General features: G+C 42.6%; 1 protein-coding gene across 5 annotated transcripts; it reads left to right on the top strand.

Annotated features, from left to right (window-relative positions):
• Positions 1-339: 339 nt before the first annotated feature.
• On the top strand, positions 340-22,795 carry rpp38 (ribonuclease P/MRP 38 subunit). Of its 5 annotated transcripts, none has more exons than XM_060824947.1 (3): positions 4,855-4,957; positions 15,499-15,553; positions 21,478-22,795. In XM_060824947.1, exons 2-3 carry the CDS (start codon positions 15,551-15,553, stop codon positions 22,444-22,446), a joined length of 972 nt encoding a protein of 323 aa, XP_060680930.1. In that variant the 5' UTR covers positions 4,855-4,957; positions 15,499-15,550; the 3' UTR covers positions 22,447-22,795. The 5 variants fall into 5 exon arrangements, with proteins under 5 accessions (XP_060680929.1, XP_060680930.1, XP_060680933.1 ...); XM_060824949.1 differs by having other exon boundaries at positions 4,940-4,961; XM_060824946.1 differs by lacking the exons at positions 4,855-4,957; positions 15,499-15,553 and adding an exon at positions 340-404.
• The last annotated feature ends 1,677 nt before the right edge of the window (positions 22,796-24,472 follow it).

Genomic DNA, 24,472 nt, shown 5'->3' with positions numbered 1-24,472 from the left:
TTTATTTCTTCTCTCCACCCACATGGATCTTACGTCTTTCAATTGTACTTATTCCATCCCATCCAACAATGCAACCCCTACCATCCTTTCCATTCTGCCTGTCTTTTGAAAAGTCACATACCATGAATATTTAGTTCCTAGCTTTGATTTACTTGTTACCATGTATCTGTAAAGGCTGTAAGATTATACCCATTAACTAGTGTGTGCTATTAATTCAGTAATAGGCAGCACATAGTCAGTGAAGGGGAGAGAGGGAAAGGGAGAGAAAGAAAACTGACAAGCACTGAATCTGTGCATTTACTGTCTTTGCAGTTTGAATTCATGTATCTCTGGACATTGGAGTGCATCGAGGAAAACTGAACAAACAGCAAAATTCACAACTGATCTTACAGGAACCTATGTGGGTGAGGTCACAGCACAGAAACAGATAAGTGCATAGTTTTAAGGTGGCCTTGCTGTAAATCTACAATAGTGAGTAGATTGGGTTCTTTCTAGGTTATACGTTTTATTGAGACCTGTCGCTTGATTAAATCTTAAAACTATGAGCCAGAAGTATTAAGTTAGCCTGGAGCAGTGTGTTTTAAGGGAGTAAGATGGTGTTATTTTCTGGGTTTGTGGATTGTGAAGGAGCAAAAATGGCCTTCAGTAGAGTGATATGCTCTTCTTGTCAGATGTGGGAGTTTAGGGAGAGTTTTCCTGTTACTGATGAATATGTCGACAGGAAATGTATGTGGTTGCGAATCCTATCAGATCAAATGGATAGTTGGAGTGACAGTTAGAGGCAATGAGGAATTTACAAGAGTAAGGGGGTGTGATGGATGGTAGTTATAGGGAGGGAGAAAAGCTGCAGATAGTGTCAGATAGATGGGTTAACTCCAGGAAAGATAGGAGAGGTAGGCAGATAGTGCAGGAATCTTCTGTGGTTATAACTGTTTCAAACAAGCATGCTTTTTTGGAAAATGTGATGGACTCTCAGGGAAATGTAGCTCAAACAGCCAAGTCTCTGGCATCAAGACTGGCACAAATATAATGGGGGGTACGTTGAGTTCCAAGTGACTGATTGTGATAGACGACTCTCTAGTCAGAGGCACAGACAGGTGTTTCTGTGGCCAGCAGCAAAAAATCAGAATGGTGTGTTGCCTCCCTGGTGCTAGGATCAAGGATGTCTCAGAGAGGGTGCAGAAGGTTCTCAAAGGGGAGAGGGAACAGCGAGAGGTCATTGTACACATTGCAACCAATGACATAGGAGGAGAATAAGATGAGATTCTGAAGGGAGAATATTGAAAGTTAGGCATGAATCTAAAAAGGAGGTCCTCAAAGGCAGTAATGTCTGGATTACTCCTGGTGCTATGAGCTAGTGAGGGTAGGAATAGGAGGATAGAGCAGATAAATGCATGGCTGAGGAGCTGGTGCATGCAAGAACGATTCACATTTGAATCATTGGAATCTCTTCTGGTGTAGAAGTGACATGTACAAGAAGGATGGATTGCACCTGAATTGGAAGGGGACTAATACACTGGCAGGGAGATTTGTTAGAGCTGTTCGGGAGGAATTAAACTAGTAAGGTGGTGGGGGAAGGCGGTCTCAGGGAAATACTGAGGAAAAAGACCAGCCTGAGACTGGTACACTTGAGAACAGAAGCGAGTCAAACAGTCAGGGCAAGGAGGGACAAAGCAAAGAACAAGGTAGGACTGATAAATTAAACTTCATTTACTTCAATTCAAGAAGCCTAACAAGGAAGGCAGATGAACTCAGGGCATGGTTAGGAACATGGGACTGGGATATCATAGCAATTACAGAAACATAGCTCAGGAATGGACAGGACTGGCAGCTTAATGTTCCAGGATACAAATGCTACAGGAAGGATAGAAAGGGAGGCAAGAGAAGAGGGGGATTGATGTTTTGGATAAGGGATAGTATTACTGCTGTACATAGAAAGGATAGTCCCAGAAATACTTCCAGAGAAGTTATTTGGATTGAACTGAGAAATAAGAAAGGGATGATCACCTTATTGGGATTGTATTATAGGCCCACTAATAGTCAGAGGGAAATTGAGGAACGAATTTGTAAGGAGATTTCTGTTATCTGTAAGAATAATAGGGTGGTTATAGTGGGGGATTTTAACTTTCCAAACAAAGACTGGAACTGCCATAGTGTTAAGGGTTTAGGTGGGGAGGAATTTTTTAAGTGTTTACAAGAAAATTTTCTGATTCAGTATGTGGATGTAACTACTAGAGAAGGTGCAAAACTTGACCTACCCTTGGGAAATAAGGCAGGGCAAGTGACTGAGGTGTCAATGGGGGAGCACTTTGGGGTCAGCGCTCATAATTTTATTAGTTTTAAAATAGTGATGGAAAAGGATAGACTGGATCTAAAAATTGAAGTTCTAAATTGGGGGAAGGCCCATTTTGACAGTATTAGAAAAGAACTTTCAAAAGCTGATTGGGGCAAAGTTTGCAGGTAAAGGGACGGCTGGAAAATGGGAAGCCTTCAGAAATGAGATAACGAGAATCCAGAGAAAGTATATTCCTGTTAGGGTGAAAGGAAAGGCTGGTAGGTGTTGGGAACACTGGATGACAAGTGAAATTGAGGATTTGGTTAAGAAAAGTAAAAAAGTATATGTCAGGTTTAGACAGCAGAGATCAAGTGAATCCTTAGAAGAATATAAAAGCAGTAGGAGATGGAAAACAGGAGGGCAAAAAGGGGATGAGATAGCTTTGGCAAATAGGGTTAAGGAAAATCCAAAGGGCTTTTACAAATACATTAAGGACAAAAGGGTAACTAGGGAGATAATAGGGCCCCTCAAAGATCAGCAAGGCAGTCTAAGCGTAGAACCGCAGGAGATGGGGGAGTAACTAAATGAGTATTTTGCATCAGTGTTTACTGTGGAGAAGGACTTGGGTGATGTAGAATGTCAGGAAATAGATGGTGACATCTTGAAAAATGTCCATACTACAGAGGAGGAGGTATTGGACCTGATCAAGTGTACCCTAGAACTCTATGGGAAACTAGGGAAGTGAATGCTGGGTCCCTTGCAGAAATATGTGTATCATTGAAAAGTCACAGGTGAGGTGCCAGAAGACTGGAGGCTGGCTAATGTGATACCACTATTTAAGAAAAGTGGTATAGACAAGCCAGGGAAACATAATTCAGTGAGCCTGACATTAGTGGTAGGCAAGTTGTTGGAGGGAATCCTGAGGGACGGGATTTACATGTATTTGGAAAGGCAAGGACTGATTCGGGATAGTAAACATGGCTTTGTCATGTTTCACAAACTTGATTGAGTTTTTTTGAAGAAGTAACAAAGAGGATTAATGAGGGCAGAGCAGTGGACGTGATCTATGTGGATTTCAGTAAGGCATTTGACAAGGTTCCACATGGGAGATTGATTAGCAAGGTTAGATCTTATGGAATACAGGGAGAACTAGCCATTTGGATACAGAACTGGCTCAAAGGTAGAAGACAGAGGGTGGTGGTGGAGGGTTGTTTTTCAGACTGGAGGCTTGTGACCAGTGGAGTGCCACAAGAATTGATGCTGGGTCCACTACTTTTTGTCATTTATATAAATGATTTGGACATGAACATAGGAAGTACAGGTAGTAAGTTTGCAGATGACACCACAGGTATAGGGGACAGTGAAGGTATAGTGGACGGTGAAGAAGGCTACCTCAGATTACAACAGGATCTTGATCAGATGGACCAATGGGCCGAGGAGTGGCAGATGGAGTTTAATTTAGATAAACGTGAGGTGCTGCATTTTGGAAAAGCAAATCGAAGCAGAAGCTTTACACTTAATGATAAGGTCCAAGTGAGTGTTGCTGAACAAAGAAACCTTGGAGTGCAGGTTTATAGCTCCTTGAACGTGAAGTCGCAGGTTGATAGGATAGTGAAGATGGCATTTGGTCAGAATATTGAGTATATGAGTTGGGAGGTCATGTTGCAGCTGTACAGGACATTGGTTAGGCCACTGTTGGAATATTGCATGCAATTCTGGTCTTGTTCCTATCGGAAAGATGTTGTGAAACTTGAAAGGGCTCAGAAAAGATTTACAAGGATGTTGCCAGGGTTGGAGGATTTGAACTATAGCGAGAGGTTGAATAGGCTGGGGCTGTATTCCCTGCAGCGTCGGAGGCTGAGAGGTGACCTTATAGAGGTTTATAAAACCATGAGGGGCGTGGATGTGAAATAAACAAAGTCTTTTCCCTGGGGTGGGGGAGTCCAGGACGAGAGGGCATAGGATTAGGGTGAGAGGGGAAATATTTAAAAGAGACCTAAGGGGCAATGTTTTCACACAGAGGGTGGTGCATGCATGGAATGAGCTGCCAGAGGAAGTGGTGGAGGCTGGTACAATTGCAGCATTTAAAAGGCATCTGGATGGGTATATGAATAGGAAGGGTTTGGAGGGATATGGGACAAGTGCTGGCCAATGGAATAGATTGGGTTGGGATATCTGGTTGGCCTGGATGAGTTGGACCAAAGCATCTGTTTCCGTGCTGTACATCTCCATGACTCTACTATGAGCATTTAAATAAAGAGCCATTAATTTTGCCCTTTTTGCCACAGTTCCTCATTTTGATCCTATTTTCTGCTATTTTTCCCTGTTCGCGTAAGTCTGGCCCTCCAGTCCCACACCTGCTATCATTAACCAAATAACTGCTCTGTAATTCTGCCATATCCTTTTTCTTTGTAAGCAATTAGTTCCCTCTCTCAACCCCATATCCATTCATTGTTCCCTCTCCTTGGAATGTGCCACTTGGTCCAGCCCTGTGCAATAACATCGCTGAACCGCCTGGTTAGAAAATATCCACAATCCCAACGTGAGTAGTTGAGCGCACTGTGTGGGAGTACGTCTGCCCGCCTCCTGTAGCACGGCTGTGGGAGGTTGGAGTTGTCCTGCACTAGGGGGATCTTCCGCTGGCTGGAATCCGCCAACCCGTGAGGCAGCAACGAAATATCTGTGCGTGAGTAATGCTGTGCTTTAGTTAAAGAAAAAGATAATATTGCAGCTTGCACGAATGAAATCTGGAGCGATGGCCGTGCTATATTTCCCAATAATAATGAGTGCATGCTCAATGTGGCGCTAGCGATACCCGTTCACTGTTTAATCGATTCCGATCACTTCCAGCACACATTGCATGACCACATCCCAGCCCGTGGCAACGTGGGATGTGTGCTCGTTGCTTTGGAAACACTTTGCATCTTTACAATCAGCACTGCGTTGCTTTCTGTGTCTTGGGGAGAGGCGGCCGCAGGTTGAAGCATGGGCTCCGTCTCACCCTCTCTTCCCCTCCTGACACTCATTACTGCCAGAGCCAGGACTTTGGGCCTCCACACTCACTGCTCTACTTGTCCCTGAAGCCAGTGTCTGTTCAGAAAGGGATAGCAGGGTGAAGGGAGAGAGATCAAGTAAAAACGTGCATGGACCTTACGAATTAAAGAAAAAAAAAGCCAAAAGCATTCGACAATGTAAAATAAATATTTCTGTTTAAATCATACAGTCATACAGCATGGAAACAGGCCCTTAGGTCCATGCTAAACATAATCCCAAACTAAACTAGTCCTATCTACCTGCTCCTGGTCCATATCAACTCCAAACTTTTCCTATTCATGCACTTATTCAAATATCTTTTAAGTGTGTAACTGTACCCACACACACCACTTCCTCAGGAAGTTCATGTCCCACTCGAACTACCCTATGTGTAAAAAACATTGCGCCTCAAGTCTTTTTAAAATCTTTCTCCTCTCACCTCAAAAAATGTGCCCAGTCGTCTTGAAATTCTCTGTCCTAGGGAAAAGACAACCAACATTAACTCTATCTATACTCATTATTTTATAAACCTCTCTGAGGTAGCCTCTCAACCTCAGTCTTTCTTTATAGCTCACCTTTCACACCTGGGAACATCCAAGCAAATCTCTAGTAGTACCCTTCATGATACCTTGAAGATCTAAAGTGCTTGACTCCTGTACGAGAAGGACATTTTGTTTTGAACTGTTGCTGCTGTTGGAAGCCCAATTTAATGGTGTCCAATTTGTGCACGTCATTCTCCCATAAACTGCAGTCTGATAGTAAGCAAATAATTTGTTGTAGTGATGTTGTTTGTGGAGTAAGGATTGGCCGAGACAGCAGGGATAACCTATCTACTCCTAAATATAAACTGTACCAGAAGGTCATTTATATCTACCACAGAAAGCACATATGGTTAATATCTTGTCTGAAAGATGGCACCTCTGGCAGTTAATTTAAATTGTCCCAAATGAACTGGAAGCAGCTACTTGAAAAGAGAACTGTGCCAGGGCAGTGGGAGGTATTTAAAGAGGACACTGTATATAGATAGTAAGTACAAAGAGTGGGACCTCCAGGACTAGGAAATCCTGAATGTCCAGGAGCATAAAGGTTAGGAATTTTTTTTAAAAAGTCTTTTACAGAGTCATAGAGATCTGCAGCATGGAAACAGGCCCTTCAGCCCATGCTGCCCAGTTTTCACAATTAAGCTGGTCCCATTTTTCTGTGCTTTGGCAGCTACTGATGACTCAATATGGCATAGCCCCTAGAGGAACGGAGGGAATTCTAAAAAGGAAATTGGGAAAGCAAAGAGAGTGCATGAGAAAGTATTAGCAAGTAACATAAGAAAAAAAGTAACCAATGTGTTTTCTAATTATATAAAGAGCAAGAGAATAAGTTGGCAAAGAATCAGGCCCATTTAGGACCATAGAGAGAGTGTGTGCGCGCGGAAGTGGAAGACATGGGCACAGTCCTCAAAGAATAATTTGCACTGGTTTACACAGTAGAAAAGGTGTTGGAGGTATAAGCATCACGATTATGGGCTGTGGAATATTAGAAAAAAAAGAGAGAAAAGGATTAATAAAGGGTATGTAAGTTAGCTCACTGAGCTTGAAGGTTTGTTTTCAGATGTTTCGTCACCATGACTAGGCAACATCATCACTGAGAGTCTTTGGTGAAGCACTGGTGTTATGTCTCTATTTATAGGTCTTGGTTTCTTCAGGTGAGTGATGTCATTTCTGGTTCTTTTTTTCAAAGGAAGGTAGATAGGATCTAAATCGATGTGTTTATTGATGGAGATCTGGTTAGAGTGCCATGCCTCTAAGAATTCTTGTGCGTGCCTTTGTTTCGCCTGTCCTAGGATTTGTGTGTTGTCCCAAAGTGGTGTCCTTCTTTGTCTGTATGTATAGAAACTAGTGACAGTGGGTTGTGTCTTTTGGTGGCTAATTGGTGTTAATGTATCCTGGTGGCAAATTTCCTGCTAGTTTGTCCGATGTAGTGATTTTTACAGTTCTTGAATGGTTTCTTGCAATTGATATTAGTTTTGCTGGTGGTATGTAATGGATCCTTTAGGTTCATTAGTCATTGTTTAATTGTGTTGGTTGGTTTGTGGGCTACCATGATGCCAAGGGGTCTGAGTAGTCTGGTTTGCATGTGGAATGAACTCCCTGAGGAAGTGATAGATGTGGATACAATTACAATCTGCAAAATACATTTGGATAGATATATGAATAGGAAAGGTTTGGAGGGGTATGCGCAAGGAGCAGGCGGATGGCAGTAGTTTATTTTGGGATAATGTTCGATATGGGCTGGTTGGACTGAAGGGTCTGTTTCTGTTTTGTATGACTCTATTTGATCTAAAATTGGCTGAGAGGCAGATAGCAGAGGATAATGGTAGAGGGATGTTTCCTGACTGGAAGCATCTTTCTGTTGTGGATCCACAAGGCATGGTGCTAATCCTAACCATTGTTGTTTGTAATATTAATTAATGATTTGTGCTTAAATGTAGGGGATATCATCAAGAGGTTTGTGGGGTAATATAAAAACTGATTAGGGTGATAAATAGTGTAGAGGATAGTCATAGGTTTCAGGAAGATCTCAATAGACTGGACAGGTTGGGCACAGCATTGGCACAACAGATGGATAAGCTGGTTAAGAAAACATAGGATATGTGTCTTTCTTCACTTAGGTATAGAAGATGAGCATTAATTTATATTGGAACATGTTTTTTGGTCTTAGAAGAGCCAGGAGGAGACATGACAAGCTGTTGGCGGATAGGATCAGGGTAAACCCAAAGGTTTTCTATAAGTATTTAAGGAATAAAAGAATGATGAGAGTAAGATTAGGGCCAATCAAGGATAGTAGTGGGAAGTTGTGTGTGGAGTCAGAGGAGATAGGGGAAGCACTAAATGAATATTTTTTGACAGTATTCACTCTAGAAAACGACAATGTTGTCAAGGAGAGTACTGAGACACAGGCTACTAGACTAGGTGTGATTGAGGTTAACAAGGAAGAGGTAATAGAAATCCTGCAGTGTGTGAAAATAGATAAGTCCCCTGGGCCAGATGGAATTTATCCTAGGGTCCTCTGGGAAGCCAGAGAGGAGATTGCCGAGCCTTTGACATTGATCTTTAAATTGTCATTGTCTACAGGAATAGTGCCAGAAGACTGGAGGATAGCAAATCTGGTTCCCCTGTTCAAGAAGGGGAGTAGAGACAACCCTGGTAATTATAGACCAGTGAGCCTTACTTCAGTTGTTGGTAAAGTATTGGAAAAGGTTATAAGAGATAGGATTTATAATCATCTAGAAAAGAATACTTTGATTAGGGATAGTCAACACGGTTTTGTGAAGGTTAGGTCGTGCCTCACAAACCTTATCGAGTTCTTTGAGAAGGTGACCACACAGTTAGATGAGAGTAAACTGGTTGATGTGGTGTATATGGATTTCAGCAAGGCGTTCGATAAGGTTCCCCACAGTAGGCTATTGTACAAAATGCGGAGAAATGGGATTGTGGGAGATATAGCAGTTTGGATCAGTAATTGGCTTACTGAAAGAAGAGAGAGGGTGACGGTTGATGGGAAATGTTCATCCTGGAGTCCAGTTACTAGTGGTGTACCACAAGGTGGAAGGTCCACTGCTGTTCATCGTTTTATAAATGACCTGGATGAGGGCATAGAAGGGTGGGTTAGTAAATTTGCAGATGAAACTAAGGTCGGTGGAGTTGTGGATAGTGATGAAGGATGTTGTAGGATCCACAGAGACATAGATAAGCTGCAAAGCTGGGCTGAGAGGTGGCAAATGGAGTTTAATGTGGACAAGTGTGAGGTGATTCACTTTGGTCGGAGGATGCAAAGTACTGGCTAATGGTAAGATTCTTGGTAGTGTAGATGAGCAGAGAGATCTCAGAGTCCAGGTACACAGATCCTTGAAAGTTGCCACCCAGGTTGACAGGGTTGTTAAGAAGACAACAGTGTTTTAGCTTTTATTAATAGAGGAATCGAGTTCCGGAACCATGAGGTTATGTTACAGCTGTAAAAAACTCTGGTGCAGCTGCACTTGGAGTATTGTGTACAGTTCTGGTCACCACATTATAAGAAGGATGTGGAAACTTTGGAAAGGGTGCATAGGAGATTTACTAGGATGTTGCCTGGTATGGAGGGAAGGTCTTACGAGGAAAGGCTGAGGGACTTGAGGCTGTTTTCATTGGAGAGAAGAAGGTTGAGAGGAGACTTAATAAAGACATATAAGATAATCAGAGGGTTAGACAGGGTGGACAGGGAGAGCCTTTTTCCAAGTATGGTGACGGCGAGCACAAGGGGGCATAGCTTTAAATTGAGGGGTGATAGATATAGGACAGATGTCAGGGTAGTTTCTTTACTCAGAGAGTAGTAAGGGTATGGAATGCTTTGCCAGCAACAGTAGTAGATTCGCCAACTTTAAGTGCATTTAAGTCGTCATTGAACAAACATATGGATGTACATGGACTGGTGTAGGTTAGATGGGCTTCAGATTGGGATGACTGGTCGGCACAACATCGAGGGCCAAAGGGCCTGTACTGCGCTGTAATGTTCTATGTTCCATGTTCTATAGATTGTGATAGAGCCCACTGTAGAATTTGAGGATGTGTATCGTGGCAGACTTGATTAGGGAGCTTACCCTGGGACCACTGATTATAATATGACACAATTCACCCTGCAGTTTGAGAGGGAGAAGCTGGAATCAGATGTACAGGTCGGTCGGCTACAAGGCGCGTTTTGTCAGCACAAACTGGTTATAATGCGATTGCTGAATTGTGGGCATTGTTTGGATAGCGCAAACTTTCTACTGCACCGGGTATACTGATTTTCTATGAGTGATTTTCTACAGTGCAAGGTTGCAGAGCAGCACCACTGTTACTTTGTAGCAGAACGACCTGTAATGTGATTACAATCGAGTAAAGGTAACTACAAAAACATGAGGGAGGGGTTGGTCACAGCTGATTGGACAGTGCGCCTAGTAGGGAAAGTGTTGGAGCAGCAATAGTGGGTGTTTCTGAGGGTACTCCAGGAGGCACGGCTGAAATTCATCCCAAGGAAGAACAAACATACTATCGGGAAGATGAGGCAACCATGCTGACAAGGGAAGTCAGGGACAGTATAAAAGCAAAAGATAAAACATACATTGTAGTGAAGATTAGTGGGAAGCCAGAGGATTCGGAAACTTTTAAAAAACCAGCAGAGGGGGAACAAACAGTAAGGGGTAGAAGATGAAATATGAGGAAAAGCTAGCTAGTAATATAAAAGAAGATTGCAAGATTTTTTTTAAGTTTCTAAGATGTAATAGCAAGGCAAGAATGGACATTGGACCACTTGAAAATGAGACTGGAGAAGAAGTAATGGGGAACAAAGAAATGGCAGAGGAATTGAATAGGTATTGTGCATGTTTTCACAGTAGAAGACACAGACAGCACACCAGAACTTCAAGAGTTGAGGGTAGAATTGAATGTAATGACCATCACTAAGGAGAAGATGCTGGGGAAGCTGAAAGGTCTGGACTTAGATAAAACATCTGGACCAGATGAACTACAACCCAGAGTTTTGAAGAAGATGGCTGTGGAGACTGTAGAGGCAGTAGTGGGTATTCTTTCAGGAATCACTGACATCAGGGAGGATTCCGGAAGACTGGGAAATGATTAATGTAATACCCCTGTTTAAGAAGAGAGGGAGGCAGAAGTCAATAAACTGTAGACTGGTTAGAGTCCATGATAAAGGATGAGATTAAGGAGTATTTAGAAGTGAAATGTAAAATAAGGTTGAGTTAGCATGGCTTTGCCAAGGGGAGTTCATGGCTGACAAATCTGTTAGAACTCTTTGTAGAGATAATGAGCAAATTAGACAAAGGAGAGGCAGTGGACATGATCTATTTGGATTTCCAGAAAACCTTTGACAAGAGGCTTTACAGGAGGTTGCTAAATAAGATAAGAGCCCATGGTGTTTCAGGGTAAGGTACTGGCAAGGATAGGGGAATAGTTATTTGGCAGAAGGCAGAGAGTGGAGATAAAGTGGTCCAATGTCCATTCTTGCCTTGCTATTACATCTTAGAAACTTAAAAAAATCTTGCAATCTTCTTTATATTACTAGCTAGCTTTCCCTCAGGATGGCAGCTGGTGGCTAGTGAAATTCCTTTGGGTTTGCTATTGGGACCACAACTATTCACGTTATTCATTAATGATCTGGACAAAAACTGAATTGTCGCAAAGTTTTGCAGATGATACAAAGGTAAGTAGAGGGACAGGAAATGCTAAGGAAGCAATAGACCGCAGAGGAACTTGACTGGCTCAGAGAATGGGCAAAGAAGTAGTAGATGAAATACAATGTGGATAAGTATGAGGTTGTGCACTTTGGTAGGAAGATTGGAGGTGTAGACTATTTTCTGTATGGAGAAAGACTTTTGGAAATCAGAAGCATGAAGGGACTTGAAAGTACTAGGTCAGGTTCTGTAAGTTTAATACGCAGATTCATTTGGCAATTAGGAAGGCAAATGCAATGTTAGAATTCTGTTCAAGAGGGCTAGAATACAAAAGCAGAGATTTATTGCTGAGGCTGCGTATGGCTCTAGTTACTTAGCATTTCAAATATAGTTAGCAGTTTTGTGCCCTGTGTCTTAGAAAGCATGTGCTGATGTTGGAGGGGTCCAGAGGCAATTCACAAAACTGATCCTGGAATGAAGAGCTTGTCATATGAGGAGCGATTGAGGACTCTAGGTCTCTAAGAAGGATGAGGGGGTATCTGATTGAAATTTACAGATTACTGAGAGGCCTGTATAGTGTGGATGTGGATAAGATGTTTCCAGTAGTAGGAGACACTAGGACCTGAGGGTACAGCCACAAAGTGAAGGGAGAACCATTTAGACCTGAGATGAGGAATTTCTTCAGTCATAGGATGATTAATCTATGGAACTCATGGCCCAGTGGGTTGTGGAGGCCGAATCATAGAGGCATACAGCACAGAAACAGACCCTTCAGTCCAACTTGTCCATATCAACCAGGTATCCTAAACTGACACTCAATCTCTAGCTTATACTCATTCACGAATTCTCGTTGAAAGTTTCACAACGCTCACTCTCTAGTTCATACTGAATATCTAGCTCACACTTATTATCTTGTTTACACTTGTAACTAATTCATACTCAGTCTCTCACTCATAATGAATGATTTAGTTATGCTCTGTTCCCCACTCTCACTCTGTGAAAGAGTTACCCACATCATCCCACTAACCCAGCCCTAACTCCCAGTCCTCAAACTTCGTCACTTTAAACATTTATTTAGCTTTCATTTGAAACCTCCCATGGAATCCGCCTCCACTACCCTCCCAGGCAGCGCATTCCAAATCCTAACAACTCTCTGAGTAAAGAAGTTTCTCTTCCTCTCAAGCCTAGCTCTCTTGCTGACAATCCAAAAATTGTGATTCCAGTTACTGACATACCATGTAGTGGAAATGGAATAGCCTCCTTTACTCTGTCAAAATTGTTCATGATTTTTGAATACGTCAATAAAGCCACTGAGTGTTTTTAAGATAGGTTCTTGATTGTTAAGTAAAAAATGAGGTCTGCAGATGCTGGAGATCACAGCTGCAAATGTGTTGCTGGTTAAAGCACAGCAGGCCAGGCAGCATCTCAGGAATAGAGAATTCGACGTTTCGAGCATAAGCCCTTCATCAGGAATAAGAGAGAGAGCCAAGCAGGCTAAGATAAAAGGTAGGGAGGAGGGACTAGGGGGAGGGGCGATGGAGGTGGGATAGGTGGAAGGAGGTCAAGGTGAGGGTGATAGGCCGGAGTGGGGTGGGGGCGGAGAGGTCAGGAAGAGGATTGTAGGTTAGGAGGGCGGTGCTGAGTTGAGGGAACTGACTGAGACAAGGTGGGGGGAGGGGAAATGAGGAAACTGGAGAAATCTGAATTCATACCTTGTGGTTGGAGGGTTCCCAGGCGGAAGATGAGGCGCTCCTCCTCCAGCCGTCGTGTTGTTGTGTTCTGCCGGTGGAGGAGTCCAAGGACCTGCATGTCCTCGGTGGAGTGGGAGGGAGAGTTAAAGTGTTGAGCCACGGGGTGATTGGGTTGGTTGGTTCGGGCGGCCCGGAGGTGTTCTCTGAAGCGTTCCGCAAGTAAGCGGCCTGTCTCACCAATATAGAGGAGGCCACATCGGGTGCAGCGGATGCAATAGATGATGTGTGTGGAGGTACAGGTGAACTTGTGGCGGATATGGAAGGATCCCTTGGGGCCTTGGAGGGAAGTGAGTGTGGAGGTGTGGGCGCAAGTTTTACATTTCCTGCGGTTGCAGGGGAAGGTGCCGGGGGTGGAGGTTGGGTTGGTGGGGGGTGTGGATCTGACGAGGGAGTCACGAAGGGAGTGGTCCTTGCAGAATGCTGATAGGGGAGGGGAGGGAAATATATCCTTGGTGGTGGGGTCCGTTTGGAGGTGGCGGAAATGGCGGCGGATGATATGTTGTATGCGGAGGTTGGTGGGGTGGTAGGTGAGAACCAGTGGGGTTCTGTCTTGGTGGCGGTTGGAGGAGCGGGGCTCAAGGGCGAAGGAGCGGGAAGTGGAGGAGATGCGGTGGAGGGCATCGTCGATCACGTCTGGGGGGAATCTGCGGTCCTTGAAGAAGGAGGCCATCTGGGCTGTGCGGTGTTGGAATTGGTCCTCCTGGGAGCAGATGCGGCGGAGACGAAGGAATTGGGAATATGGGATGGCGTTTTTACAGGGGGCAGGGTGGGAGGAGGTGTAGTCCAGGTAGCTGTGGGAGTCAGTCGGTTTATAATAGATGTCTGTGTTGAGTCGGTCGCCCGAGATAGAAATGGAAAGGTCTAGGAAGGGGAGGGAGGAGTCTGAGACAGTCCAGGTGAATTTCAGGTCGGGATGGAAGGTGTTAGTAAAGTTGATGAACTGTTCAACCTCCTCGTGGGAGCACGAGGCAGCGCCGATACAGTCATCGATGTAGCGGAGGAAAAGGTGGGGGGTGGTGCCAGTGTAGTTGCGGAAGATGGACTGTTCCACATATCCTACGAAGAGGCAGGCATAGCTGGGGCCCATGCGGGTGCCCATGGCAACTCCTTTAGTTTGGAGGAAGTGGGAGGATTGAAAAGAGAAGTTATTCAGGGTGAGGACCAGTTCAGTCAGTCGAAAGGGTTTATATCTGATCTAATCTCTACCTGATCTAATGGTGGAGCAGAGTCAATGGACTGAATGGCCTAATTCTGCTCCTGTATCTTTAAGATCTTTTGGAAATATATTTAATGCTGGTTAGGTCTTAGCAAATTTTGAGAGGATTTGTAGCTCAGGGGGAGGTTCTGGATGTAGGCTTGCTCGCTGAGTTGAACGCTCATTTTCAAACGTTTCATCACCCTATTAGGTAATATTTTCAGTGGGCCTCCAGGTGAAGCAGTGCTGCTGCTTCCTGCTTTCCATTTACATGTTTGGGCTTCTGTGGGTTGGTGATGCCATTTCCTGTGGTGATGCCATTTCCTGTGGTGATGTCATTTTCTGTTTTTTTTGTCAGGGGGTGGTAGATGGTATTTAACTCGATGGGTTTATTGATAGAATTCCGGTTGGAATGCCATGCTTCTAGGAATTCTCTTGCATGTCTCTGTTTGGCTTACCCTAGGATGGATGTGTTGTCCCAGTTGAAGTGGTGTCCTTCCTTATCTGTATGTAAGGATGTTGGTGAGACAGGGTCATGTCGTTTTGTGGCTAGTTGATGTTCATGTATCCTGGTGGTTAGTTTTATGCCTATTTGTCCAAACTAGTGCTTGTTACAGTTTTTGCAAGGTATTTTGGAAATGACATTAGTTTTGCTTGTTGTCTGTATAGGGTCTTTCAAGATCAATAGCTGCTGTTTAGTGTGTTCGTGGATTTGTGAGCTACCATGATGCCAAGGGGTCTGAGTAGTCTGGCAGTCATTTCCGAGATGTCTTTGACGTAGGGGAGAATGGCTAGGGTTTCTGGATGTGTTTTGTCTGCTTGTTTGAGTTTGTTGCTGAGAAATCGGCAGACTGTGTTCATTGGGTACCCGTTCTTTTTGAATACAGGGTATAGGTGATTTTCCTCTGCTCTGCGTAGTTCCTCTGTGCTGCAGTGTGTGTTGGCTCATTAAAATAATGTTCTGATGCAGTTTCATTTGTGGATATTGGGATGGTTGCTTCTATAATTCAATATTTGGTCTGTCTGTCTTGTTTTCCTGTAGACGCTGGTTTGAAGTTCCCCATTGGCTGTTCGTTCTACTGTGACATCTAGGAATGGCAAGTTGTTATTGTTTTCCTCCTCATTAGTGAATTTTATGCCAGTAAGGGTTTTATTGATGGTCTTGAAGATTTCCTCTAATTTGTTTCGTTTAGTGATGACAAAGGTATCATCCACGTAGCGAACCCAAAGTTTGGGTTGGGTGATTAGCAAAGCTGTTTGTTCAAGTCTCTGCATTACTGCCTCTGCTCAGATCCCTGATATCGGAGATCCCATGGGTGTTCCATTGGTTTGTCTGTAGGTTTGTTGTTGAAGGTGAAATGTGTGGTAATACATAGGTCCACTAGCTTAACGATACTGTCCTTGCTGATGAAGTTGGTAGTGTTTGGTGTATGTGTCTTTGGGTCTTCTAATAGTGTAGTCAGTGTTTCCTTGGCTAGGTTAATGCTGATTGATGTAAACAGGGCTGTTACGGCGGCACGGTGGCACAGTGGTTAGCACTGCTGCCTCACAGCTCCGGAGACCCGGGTTCAATTCCCGACTCAGGCGACTGACTGTGTGGAGTTTGCACATTCTCCCCGTGTCTGCGTGGGTTTCCTCCAGGTGCTCCGGTTTCCTCCCACAGTCCAAAGATGTGCGGGCCAGGTGAATTGGCTATTCCAAATTGCCCATAGTGTTAGGTAAAGGGGTAAGCGTAGGGGTATGAGTGGGTTGCGCTTCGGCGGGTCGGTGTGGACTTGTTGGGCCGAAGGGCCTGTTTCCACACTGTAAGTAATCTAATCTAATCAAAGGAGACCATTATTTCATCCTCTTCTACCTTAGTGTTGTTGTGGTTCTGTTCGCCGAGCTGGGAGTTTTTGTTGCGAACATTTCGTCCCCTTTCTAAGTGACATCCTCAGTGCTTGGGAACCTCCTGTGAAGCGCTTCTGTCATGTTTCCTTCAGCATTTATAGTGGTGTGTCTCTGCCGCTTCCAGTTGTCAGTTGCTGTCCGCTACAGTGGCCGGTATATTGGGTCCAGGTCGATGTGTTTGTTGATAGAATCAGTGGATGAGCGCCATGCCTCTAGGAATTCCCTGGCTGTTCTCTGTTTGGCTTGCGCTATAATAGTAGTGTTGTCCCAGTCGAATTTATGTTGTTTGTCGTCTGTGTGTGTGGCTACTAAGGATAGCTGGTCGTGTCGTTTCGTGGCTAGTTGGTGGTCGTGGATGCGGGTTGTTCGCTGTCTTCCTGTTTGTCCTATGTAGTGTTTTGTGCAGTCCTTGCATGGGATTTTGTAAACCACGTTGGTTTTGCTCATGCTGGGTATCGGGTCCTTTGTCCTGGTGAGTTGTTGTCTGAGAGTGGCTGTTGGTTTGTGTGCTGTTATGAGTCCTAGTGGTCACAGCAGTCTGGCTGTCAGTTCGGAAATGCTCCTGATATATGGTAGTGTGGTTAGTCCTTTGGGTTGTGGCATGTTCTCGTTCCGTTGTCTTTTCCTTAGGCATCAGTTGATGAAATTGCGTGGGTATCCGTTTTTGGTGAATACCTTGTATAGGTGTTCTTCTTTTTGAAGTTCTGGTGTACTCTAGTGTGCTGTGGCCCTTTTGAATAATGTCCTAATGCAACTTCGTTTGTGTGTGTTGGGGTGGTTGCTTTCATAGTTCAGGACTTGGTCTGTGTGTGTGGCTTTCCTGTATACCTTTGTGCTGAATTCTCCGTTTGGTGTTCTCTGTAGCATCACGTCAAGGAATGGGAGCTGGTTGTCCTTTTCTTCCTCTCTCATGAATCGGATTCCTGTGAGTGTGGTGTTGATGATCCGGTGTGTGTTCTCTATTTCTGTGTTTTTAATGATTACAAAGGTGTCGTCCACATATCTGACCCAGAGTTTGGGTTGTATTTGCGGTAAGACTGTTTGTTCTAACCTTTGCATTATTGCTTCTGCTATGAGTCCAGAGATCGGTGAGCCCATGGGTGTTCCGTTGATTTGTTCGTATATTTGGTTGTTGAATGTGAAGTGTGTTGTGAGGCACAGGTCCAGTAGTTTAAGTATGCTGTCTTTGTTAATAGGTTCAACGTCCTGTTGTCTGTTCTACCATAGTGTCTTTGGTCTTCAGGAATTCTTGGATGGAGTGGATGGAATGATGTGAGTCTTCTACTAGGTGTTTTAGTCTTTGGTGTAGCACCTTGGCCCATCTGTAAGTTGGTGTTCCAGGTAGCGAGACTATGGGTCTGAGGGGGGCTCCTGATTTGTGAATTTTGGATAATCCGTAGAAGCGTGGTGTGTTGGATCCGTCTGTTTTCATTTTTGGGAAGTCGGTCTTATTTATTTCTCCAGATTTCTGAAGTTTTTTGAGTAGTGCTGTGATTCGGTTCTCTAGTTGTGGGGTTGGATCTATCACCAATAGTTGGTAAATGTTGGTATCTGCAAGTAGTGCATTCGCTTTTTCAATGTAGTCTCTTCGCTTTAGAATGACAGTCAAGCGTCCTTGTCTGCAGGTAGAATAACAATGTTTTTATCTTTTTTAGTCTTTCCAGTGCTTTCCTTTCTTGCGTATTGAGTGTGTTTCCTTTCTTTTTTCTGCTTATTGTTGGTGCAACTACCTGTCCGATAATTTGCTGGGTTTCTTCTATGTGTTGGTTGTCTTTTAGTGCTGTTTCTAATGCTGCTAAGAAATATTTCTTGTTCATATCCTGGAAGTTGTGATTTAATCCTCTTACTAAGATGGCTTTCTCATATCTGTTAAGGGTTGGTCAGATAAGTTTTTTTAATCCATGCTTCTGTGTTGTCAGTGTTGTTACTTTTATGTAAGTTTGTCTAGTTTTTTTCTGCAGGTCAAGTTTTTTTCATTTTCTGTGTTTGTCGCTTTCTAATATCTATGGTCTGCTGTTCTGTGTCTGTCTATTCATGGTCTGTTGCATGAGTGAATAAAGATTTTTGGTGCAAAATTTCCTGGTTGTATTTATGGAGACTGTTGTGGTTCGGTCTCAACTCGAGTAGTGTTTTCAGTTTTGGTCACCATGTTGTAGGAGGGATGTGATTGCATTAGAGAGGGAGCAGAGGAGATTACACTGCCTGGAAATGGAGGGTCTGAGCTAGGAGAAAAGATTGGATTTCCTGATGAAGGGCTTGTGCCTGAAACGTCGAATTTCCTGTTCCTTGGATGCTGCCTGACCTGCTGCGCTTTAACCAGCAACACATTTTCAGAAATTGTTATTGATTTCCTTAGAGCAACAACATTTGAGAGAGGACTTAATGGAAGTGTACAAGATTATGCGGGGCATGACAGAGTGCTTAGGAAGGAAGTCTTTGCCCTTAGTGGAGGGGCATAGATATAAGGTTAAGAGGAGAGTTGAAGAGAATTCTTTTCACTGAGGGTGGTGAGAGTCTCGATCTTACTGCCAGAAAGGGCGATTAAGTCAGGAACTCTCGTAACCCTTAAACATTATTTGGAGGTTTGTTTATTGACTCATTCAGTCAGCTGGGCAGCTTGTTTGTGATGCAGAGTGACACCAACAGCATAGGTTCATAGGGAGAGATTACCATGAAGGTTCCTCCTTCTCGACCTCTCCCTTTGCCTGAGGCATGGTGACCCTCAGGTAAAGCACCAATCATTGCCTCTTTCTAAAGCGAGAGCAGCCCTGTAGTCCTCTAGAATTACGGAGATTATTTAGATATTCACTTGCTTTGCCATAAACTTCAGGGTTATGTGCCAATTCTGTACAGTGGAATGGTGTAGTTAGATATTTATTGATTATCTTAACACTAGTGTGTTCTATGGCGTAAACCCAATGTATGGCCTTGTTCTGTGCTCGAAACATAAGTCTATGAGAATCAATGTGGTTTTATTCATGGGAAATTGTGAGTTGGCAGACTCAGTGGATCTCTTTGAGAATGTAACTAGAAGCTGGAAAAAGTGGAGCCAGTAGATGTAATGTATTTAGATTTCCAATGAGATGCCAGAGATGACTGGCCAACTGGCAGGAAACCAAGAATCAAAATACATAGATCATTTTCAGATTGGCAAACTGCAAAAATTAGAGTATTACAAGGATCACTGCTGGAGTGTCAACTATTTGCAACCTGTATGAATAATTTAGTTTGAGGAGTCATCTGTACTCCAGCCAAAATTGAAGATGATGGATAGATGGGTAGGAAAGCATGTTTTGAGGAATAAACAGATAATCTGCAAAGTCATATAAACAGATTAAATGACTGAGCATGAATTAAGCAGATGCAGTACACTGTGGGGAAAATGCATGGTTGTCCACTTTAACAGGAAGTGTGGAAAAGCAGAATATTACTTAATTGGAGACAGACTGCAGAATGCTGTGCTACTGGGGGATATGAGTGTCCTTGTACATGAATTACAATAAGCAGCTTACAACAACTAATTTGGAAGATACATGAAATGTCAGTCTTTCTTTTGTAAGAGGGTTTGGAGTATTAGAGAAGTGTGGCTATACTTGTACAACACATCGGTGAAACTGCCCTGAGACTGTTGTGGACAACAGCCTTCTTACTTAAGCAAGAGGTTTGCATTGAAAACAGTTCAGCCAAGGTCACACGGCTGTGGACAAAACACACACTAACCACTCTCGACCTGTTAATTTTACTTCTGTTCAATAGAAAGTAGAACCAATTATGAAGTCAAATGGTTATTTAGAATAATGGCTAAATTCTGCTTGACCCTGGCAGTGATGACCCAATTGGATTTTAGTAAGCCATATAACAAGCTTTGGGGTCAATTAACTCAGTTGGCTGAATGGCTTGGTTACAATGGGGGTGGGGTGTCACTTCTTACAAGGGCTGAGGTTACCAATATAGTTCCGCCTTCTCAATCTTGATCCTTGCCTGAGGTATGGTCACTCTCCGATTAACTCATCACTAGACATCTCTCTGTAATAAGACAGCATCCCTATGGTCCTCTGGGATTATGGTAATGTTATCTTTACCAATACTATGTGATTATTTTAACTTCCAAAATGCTTTTAACAAACTTTATTGTAAAAGTCAATTAATTAAACTCAAAGCAATGATGATTTAGGGGAAATCACAAGAACATATAAGAAATGTATTAATAAAGCAGTCATATCTGGACAGTTGGTGGTGGAAGTACTGAGTGAAATGCCTAAGCTTACAGTTTCTATTTCAGAGACTTGATGCAAATTGATATCATCTGCAAATATGATTAATCTTGGAAAGACAGTGAAATTGGAAAGAGCAGCTGAGAAATAACTGAAAAAGATATACAAGTTGGCAGAAGAATGCCAGATGAAGTTTCATGTGGTTGTGTAAAGTGCAACACGTACGAAAGAGTAAATAATGAACTCTGTTCAGTTCTAGTGCTGAATACATCGAATCAGTGTATAGCAGCAATTAACATACCTCATCGGATGTTGAACTGCACAATGAAGCAATAGAATGCATTTTGATCTTCAATAATGCTGGGTGCTGGTTGTCATAAATTCTGTAGTTCCTGAATAGCAAACGAATTAAAAGAGAAAGTCAGATGACAGTATAGAGAAGAGCTAAGGGATTGATGCCGACCAACAGGAACAAATTGAGGAGATGATGGAGAATCTTACTCTGTTCACTGAAGAGGTATTCATGGATACTTACTTGACTACTTATTTATTTGACTATAGGAAAGGCTTATATTAAACTAACTGTAGATTTAAAAATTGGTAACACAGGTTTAATCAAAGAAAGGGCTAACTTAGGGCAGACATTGGGAAATCATACTGCTTGATCAGAGAGAATATAATCAATCACAAAAACTTGAATCTTTTTCAAGAAAATTTTAACAGCGGTTGTGATAGGGGTGTTTTGTTTGCTGCCACAGCTGCAATGATTGCTGGCTTAGTGTTGGAGAGCAATGCTGGTAGATCTTGCAGGCTAAAAGCTTGAGGGTTGCTTAAACTGTGATTCCAGTTTGGTTTGGTCAATGATTATAGTCTTTTAGTTGACCTGTTTTGCTAAGGTGCTTGTGTGTCTTTTACAGGTTGGCAAGAGTTTTGAACATTGTTCCCTACTTGTGGTAAATGAAAACATGGAAAGTCCAGCCCAAGTTGCAAAAGGAAAAGGGGTACGGAAAGCAAAGCTTCCATCTGTTAAGACTTCATTCAACAATCCGTACAGTATAGAATGGATACCCTTGGAAAAGAATATCATGACATTTATCCTGGAAAATCTAACAAAAGCATTTCAAGAGACTGGCTTGTGCAAAGTTGAACCTATTGTAAAGCCCAGGAAACCAAAACCTTCCATGACATCAAGAAGTCAAGCAGAGAGAAATATGGAAGGGAATATTGGAGAAAGTGAAGATCAACAGGAGACTGAAGAGGTCAAAGAATTGAAGGAAGAGCATGTGATGATCAGCATTCAAGAACCTAAACAAGGATGGACTAATGTGGAGCTTAGGAAACAGTTGGCAATTGGGATCAACGAAGTCACTCGGGCTTTGGAGAGAGATATGTTGTGTTTGGTTCTGGTGTGTAAATCAGTGAAACCCCCTTTGATGACTCATCATCTCATCCAATTGAGCGTGAGCCGGCAGGTCCCTGCATGCCAAGTTCCCCACCTGAGTGAAACAGTGGCACCAGTGCTTGGTCTGAAATCTGTACTTGCATTGGGATTTAAAAAGAATTCAGAAGCTTTTACTGAGACGGTTAATGCTATTACTCCACAAGTACCTCCTTTAAATGTTTCATGGATACAGCAAAGTAAGGTAGTTGTAAATGCTGAAGAACTGGACACAAATGTGGAAGATTGCACTGGTGAAATTCCAAAGCTTGAAGTAACGGAGACTGCGCTTCCCCAAAGTCAAAAGCGTAAATTCAGTGAAGTGTCATCAAATGATACTCCAACGAGCAAAGCAATAGGGGTGACATTGCTGCCTCTGAAAGTAAAGAAGATAGTTCCAAATCCAAATAAAATTCGAAAGCCAAAAAAGAATAAGAAAAATAAGTAAACATCAGATTGTGGAAACTTAAATGTATACAACTCATTGGTTGGTTAGTGTCTGTTGACTGAAAAGATCAATCGAAGGTGTCAATTCTTCATCAGAACTGTTGTAAATTTCAGATTATAAAGGGATGGAATAAAGACTGACTTGTCAAAGTTGTTAAATATTTAATGTACCAGCTTGTTAAAACAAGATGATTTAAAATTGTGTTACTCTTTTATTTTAAGTCCTACATGGGATCTGAGCGTGCCTGATAAGGTTAACATTTGTGACCCATTCCTAGCTGTCCTTGAGAGGTGGTGTTGAGTTGTCTTCTTAAACTGCTGCAAAATTATTATATACAGTTGTATCCACAGTGCTATTAGGAAGGAAATTGATAGGTTTTGAACCAAGAATCCTAGCCATTTGATGGATTGGTTTCATAATTGTATAGTTGCTGGGCAATACAGAACTTGAGTATTGCTGAAAAAAAAAGAGACATTGCTCAATACTTTTATTCTGATGGTCATCAGGGTAGAACTATAATAATAACCAATCCCAAAGTGAACAAGATTTTACAGTTTACTTAATATTAAGAGATTCGTGCATTGCTGGCTCGACCATCATTTGTTGGGAATCCTTGTCCATGAAGCACAAAAGCCAGAATTCAAGTTCAGTGTAATATGGAATCATAGAGTCATAGAGATGTACAGCATGGAAACAGACCCTTCGGTCCAACCTGTCCATGCCGACCAGATGTTGGGTTTTATTTCAAACGAAATGCAATATAAAGTTGAGAGTCTCTTAAAACTATATGGAAGAAACCAGGTGGACACAGCTGGAATACTGTTGATGGGTTTGCCCCTCATCTAAGTAAGTAAATACTGGCATTTGGAGGCTGTCCAGAAAATGTTTACTTGGTTGTCACAGGGTTTTTTAGAGGGACTTTCAGGAGAAGTTGAATAGATTGGGTCTAAACTCAATGGAATTTAGAAGAATAAGAAGTGACCTTATTGAAACATGCAAGATCGTTAGATGACTTTACAGGGCAGATGTGAAGAGGTTGGTTCCCATTGTGGGATGGTGTACGATCAGAGAGCATAATCTGAGAATAAAGGATTGCACGTTTTCGATAGAGATGAAGAGGAATTTCTTCTCTTGAAGGTTGTGAACCTGTGAAATTCTTTACCACTGGGATCTGTTAAGGCCAGGTCATCAAGTATATTCAAGACTGTGATAGATTTGTAGTCAGCCAAGGAATCAAAGATTATGGAAAAAAGGCAGAAGTTGAAAATTAACAGATCAGTAATAATATTATTGATATTATCAAATCTTATTGGGCTGAATGGTCTACTATGGCCTTATGATTGTAGAGATATTGCCATGGAGAAAGCTAACTGTTCCCTGGTGCTATCAAAAGATTTATTTAAAGTTGGTAGTTCAAGGTGTTCAATAGGGAATGCACAAGGAATGACTGTCCCTTCAAGCATTTGTTCATTGAAAAGGCATAATGTGTGAACATGTTCTCTCTGTTTGCAAAATAAAGCCCTGTATGTAGCTTTTACATGTAAATGAGTCTTATTGCGAACCAGACTGAAATTTAAAATGGTTGTTTGTGCTTAGAATTACACTATCAGGTTGTTGAGCGAGTGTTTTCCAATAGTTGAATCACCAGCTGTATGACTGACCTACTGGTGATGACCTTGTTCTGAGATTTGTAACTTTGACCATGATGGCAGCACCCTGTTTGTGGAGGACATCACTTGTGCTGCTAATGCATTATTCACTTTTAAAATCTCTAGTTTTACCTGTTCTTCAAATCTTTTTGAAATACCTAATTGCTGGTAGAAGGGCGCTGTACAATAGTGGGTTTAGGCCCATTCATGAGTTTGTGATCAAGAAAGCCATTATCTCATCACAGGGAGTGGAGTGTCTTATTTCCCCCTCCAACTCTATTTTGATTTAATCCCTGCCCTCCCCTTCACTTTTTGATCACACAGCATTACCCTTTGACAGTGACACTGCTTGTCACTGGTCAGTGTGGTGTTTCCTT

This window comes from Hemiscyllium ocellatum, chromosome 5 (genome assembly GCF_020745735.1).
Source record: "Hemiscyllium ocellatum isolate sHemOce1 chromosome 5, sHemOce1.pat.X.cur, whole genome shotgun sequence".
Lineage (NCBI taxonomy): Eukaryota > Metazoa > Chordata > Chondrichthyes > Orectolobiformes > Hemiscylliidae > Hemiscyllium > Hemiscyllium ocellatum.
This window is presented reverse-complemented; position numbering and strand designations above follow the sequence as displayed.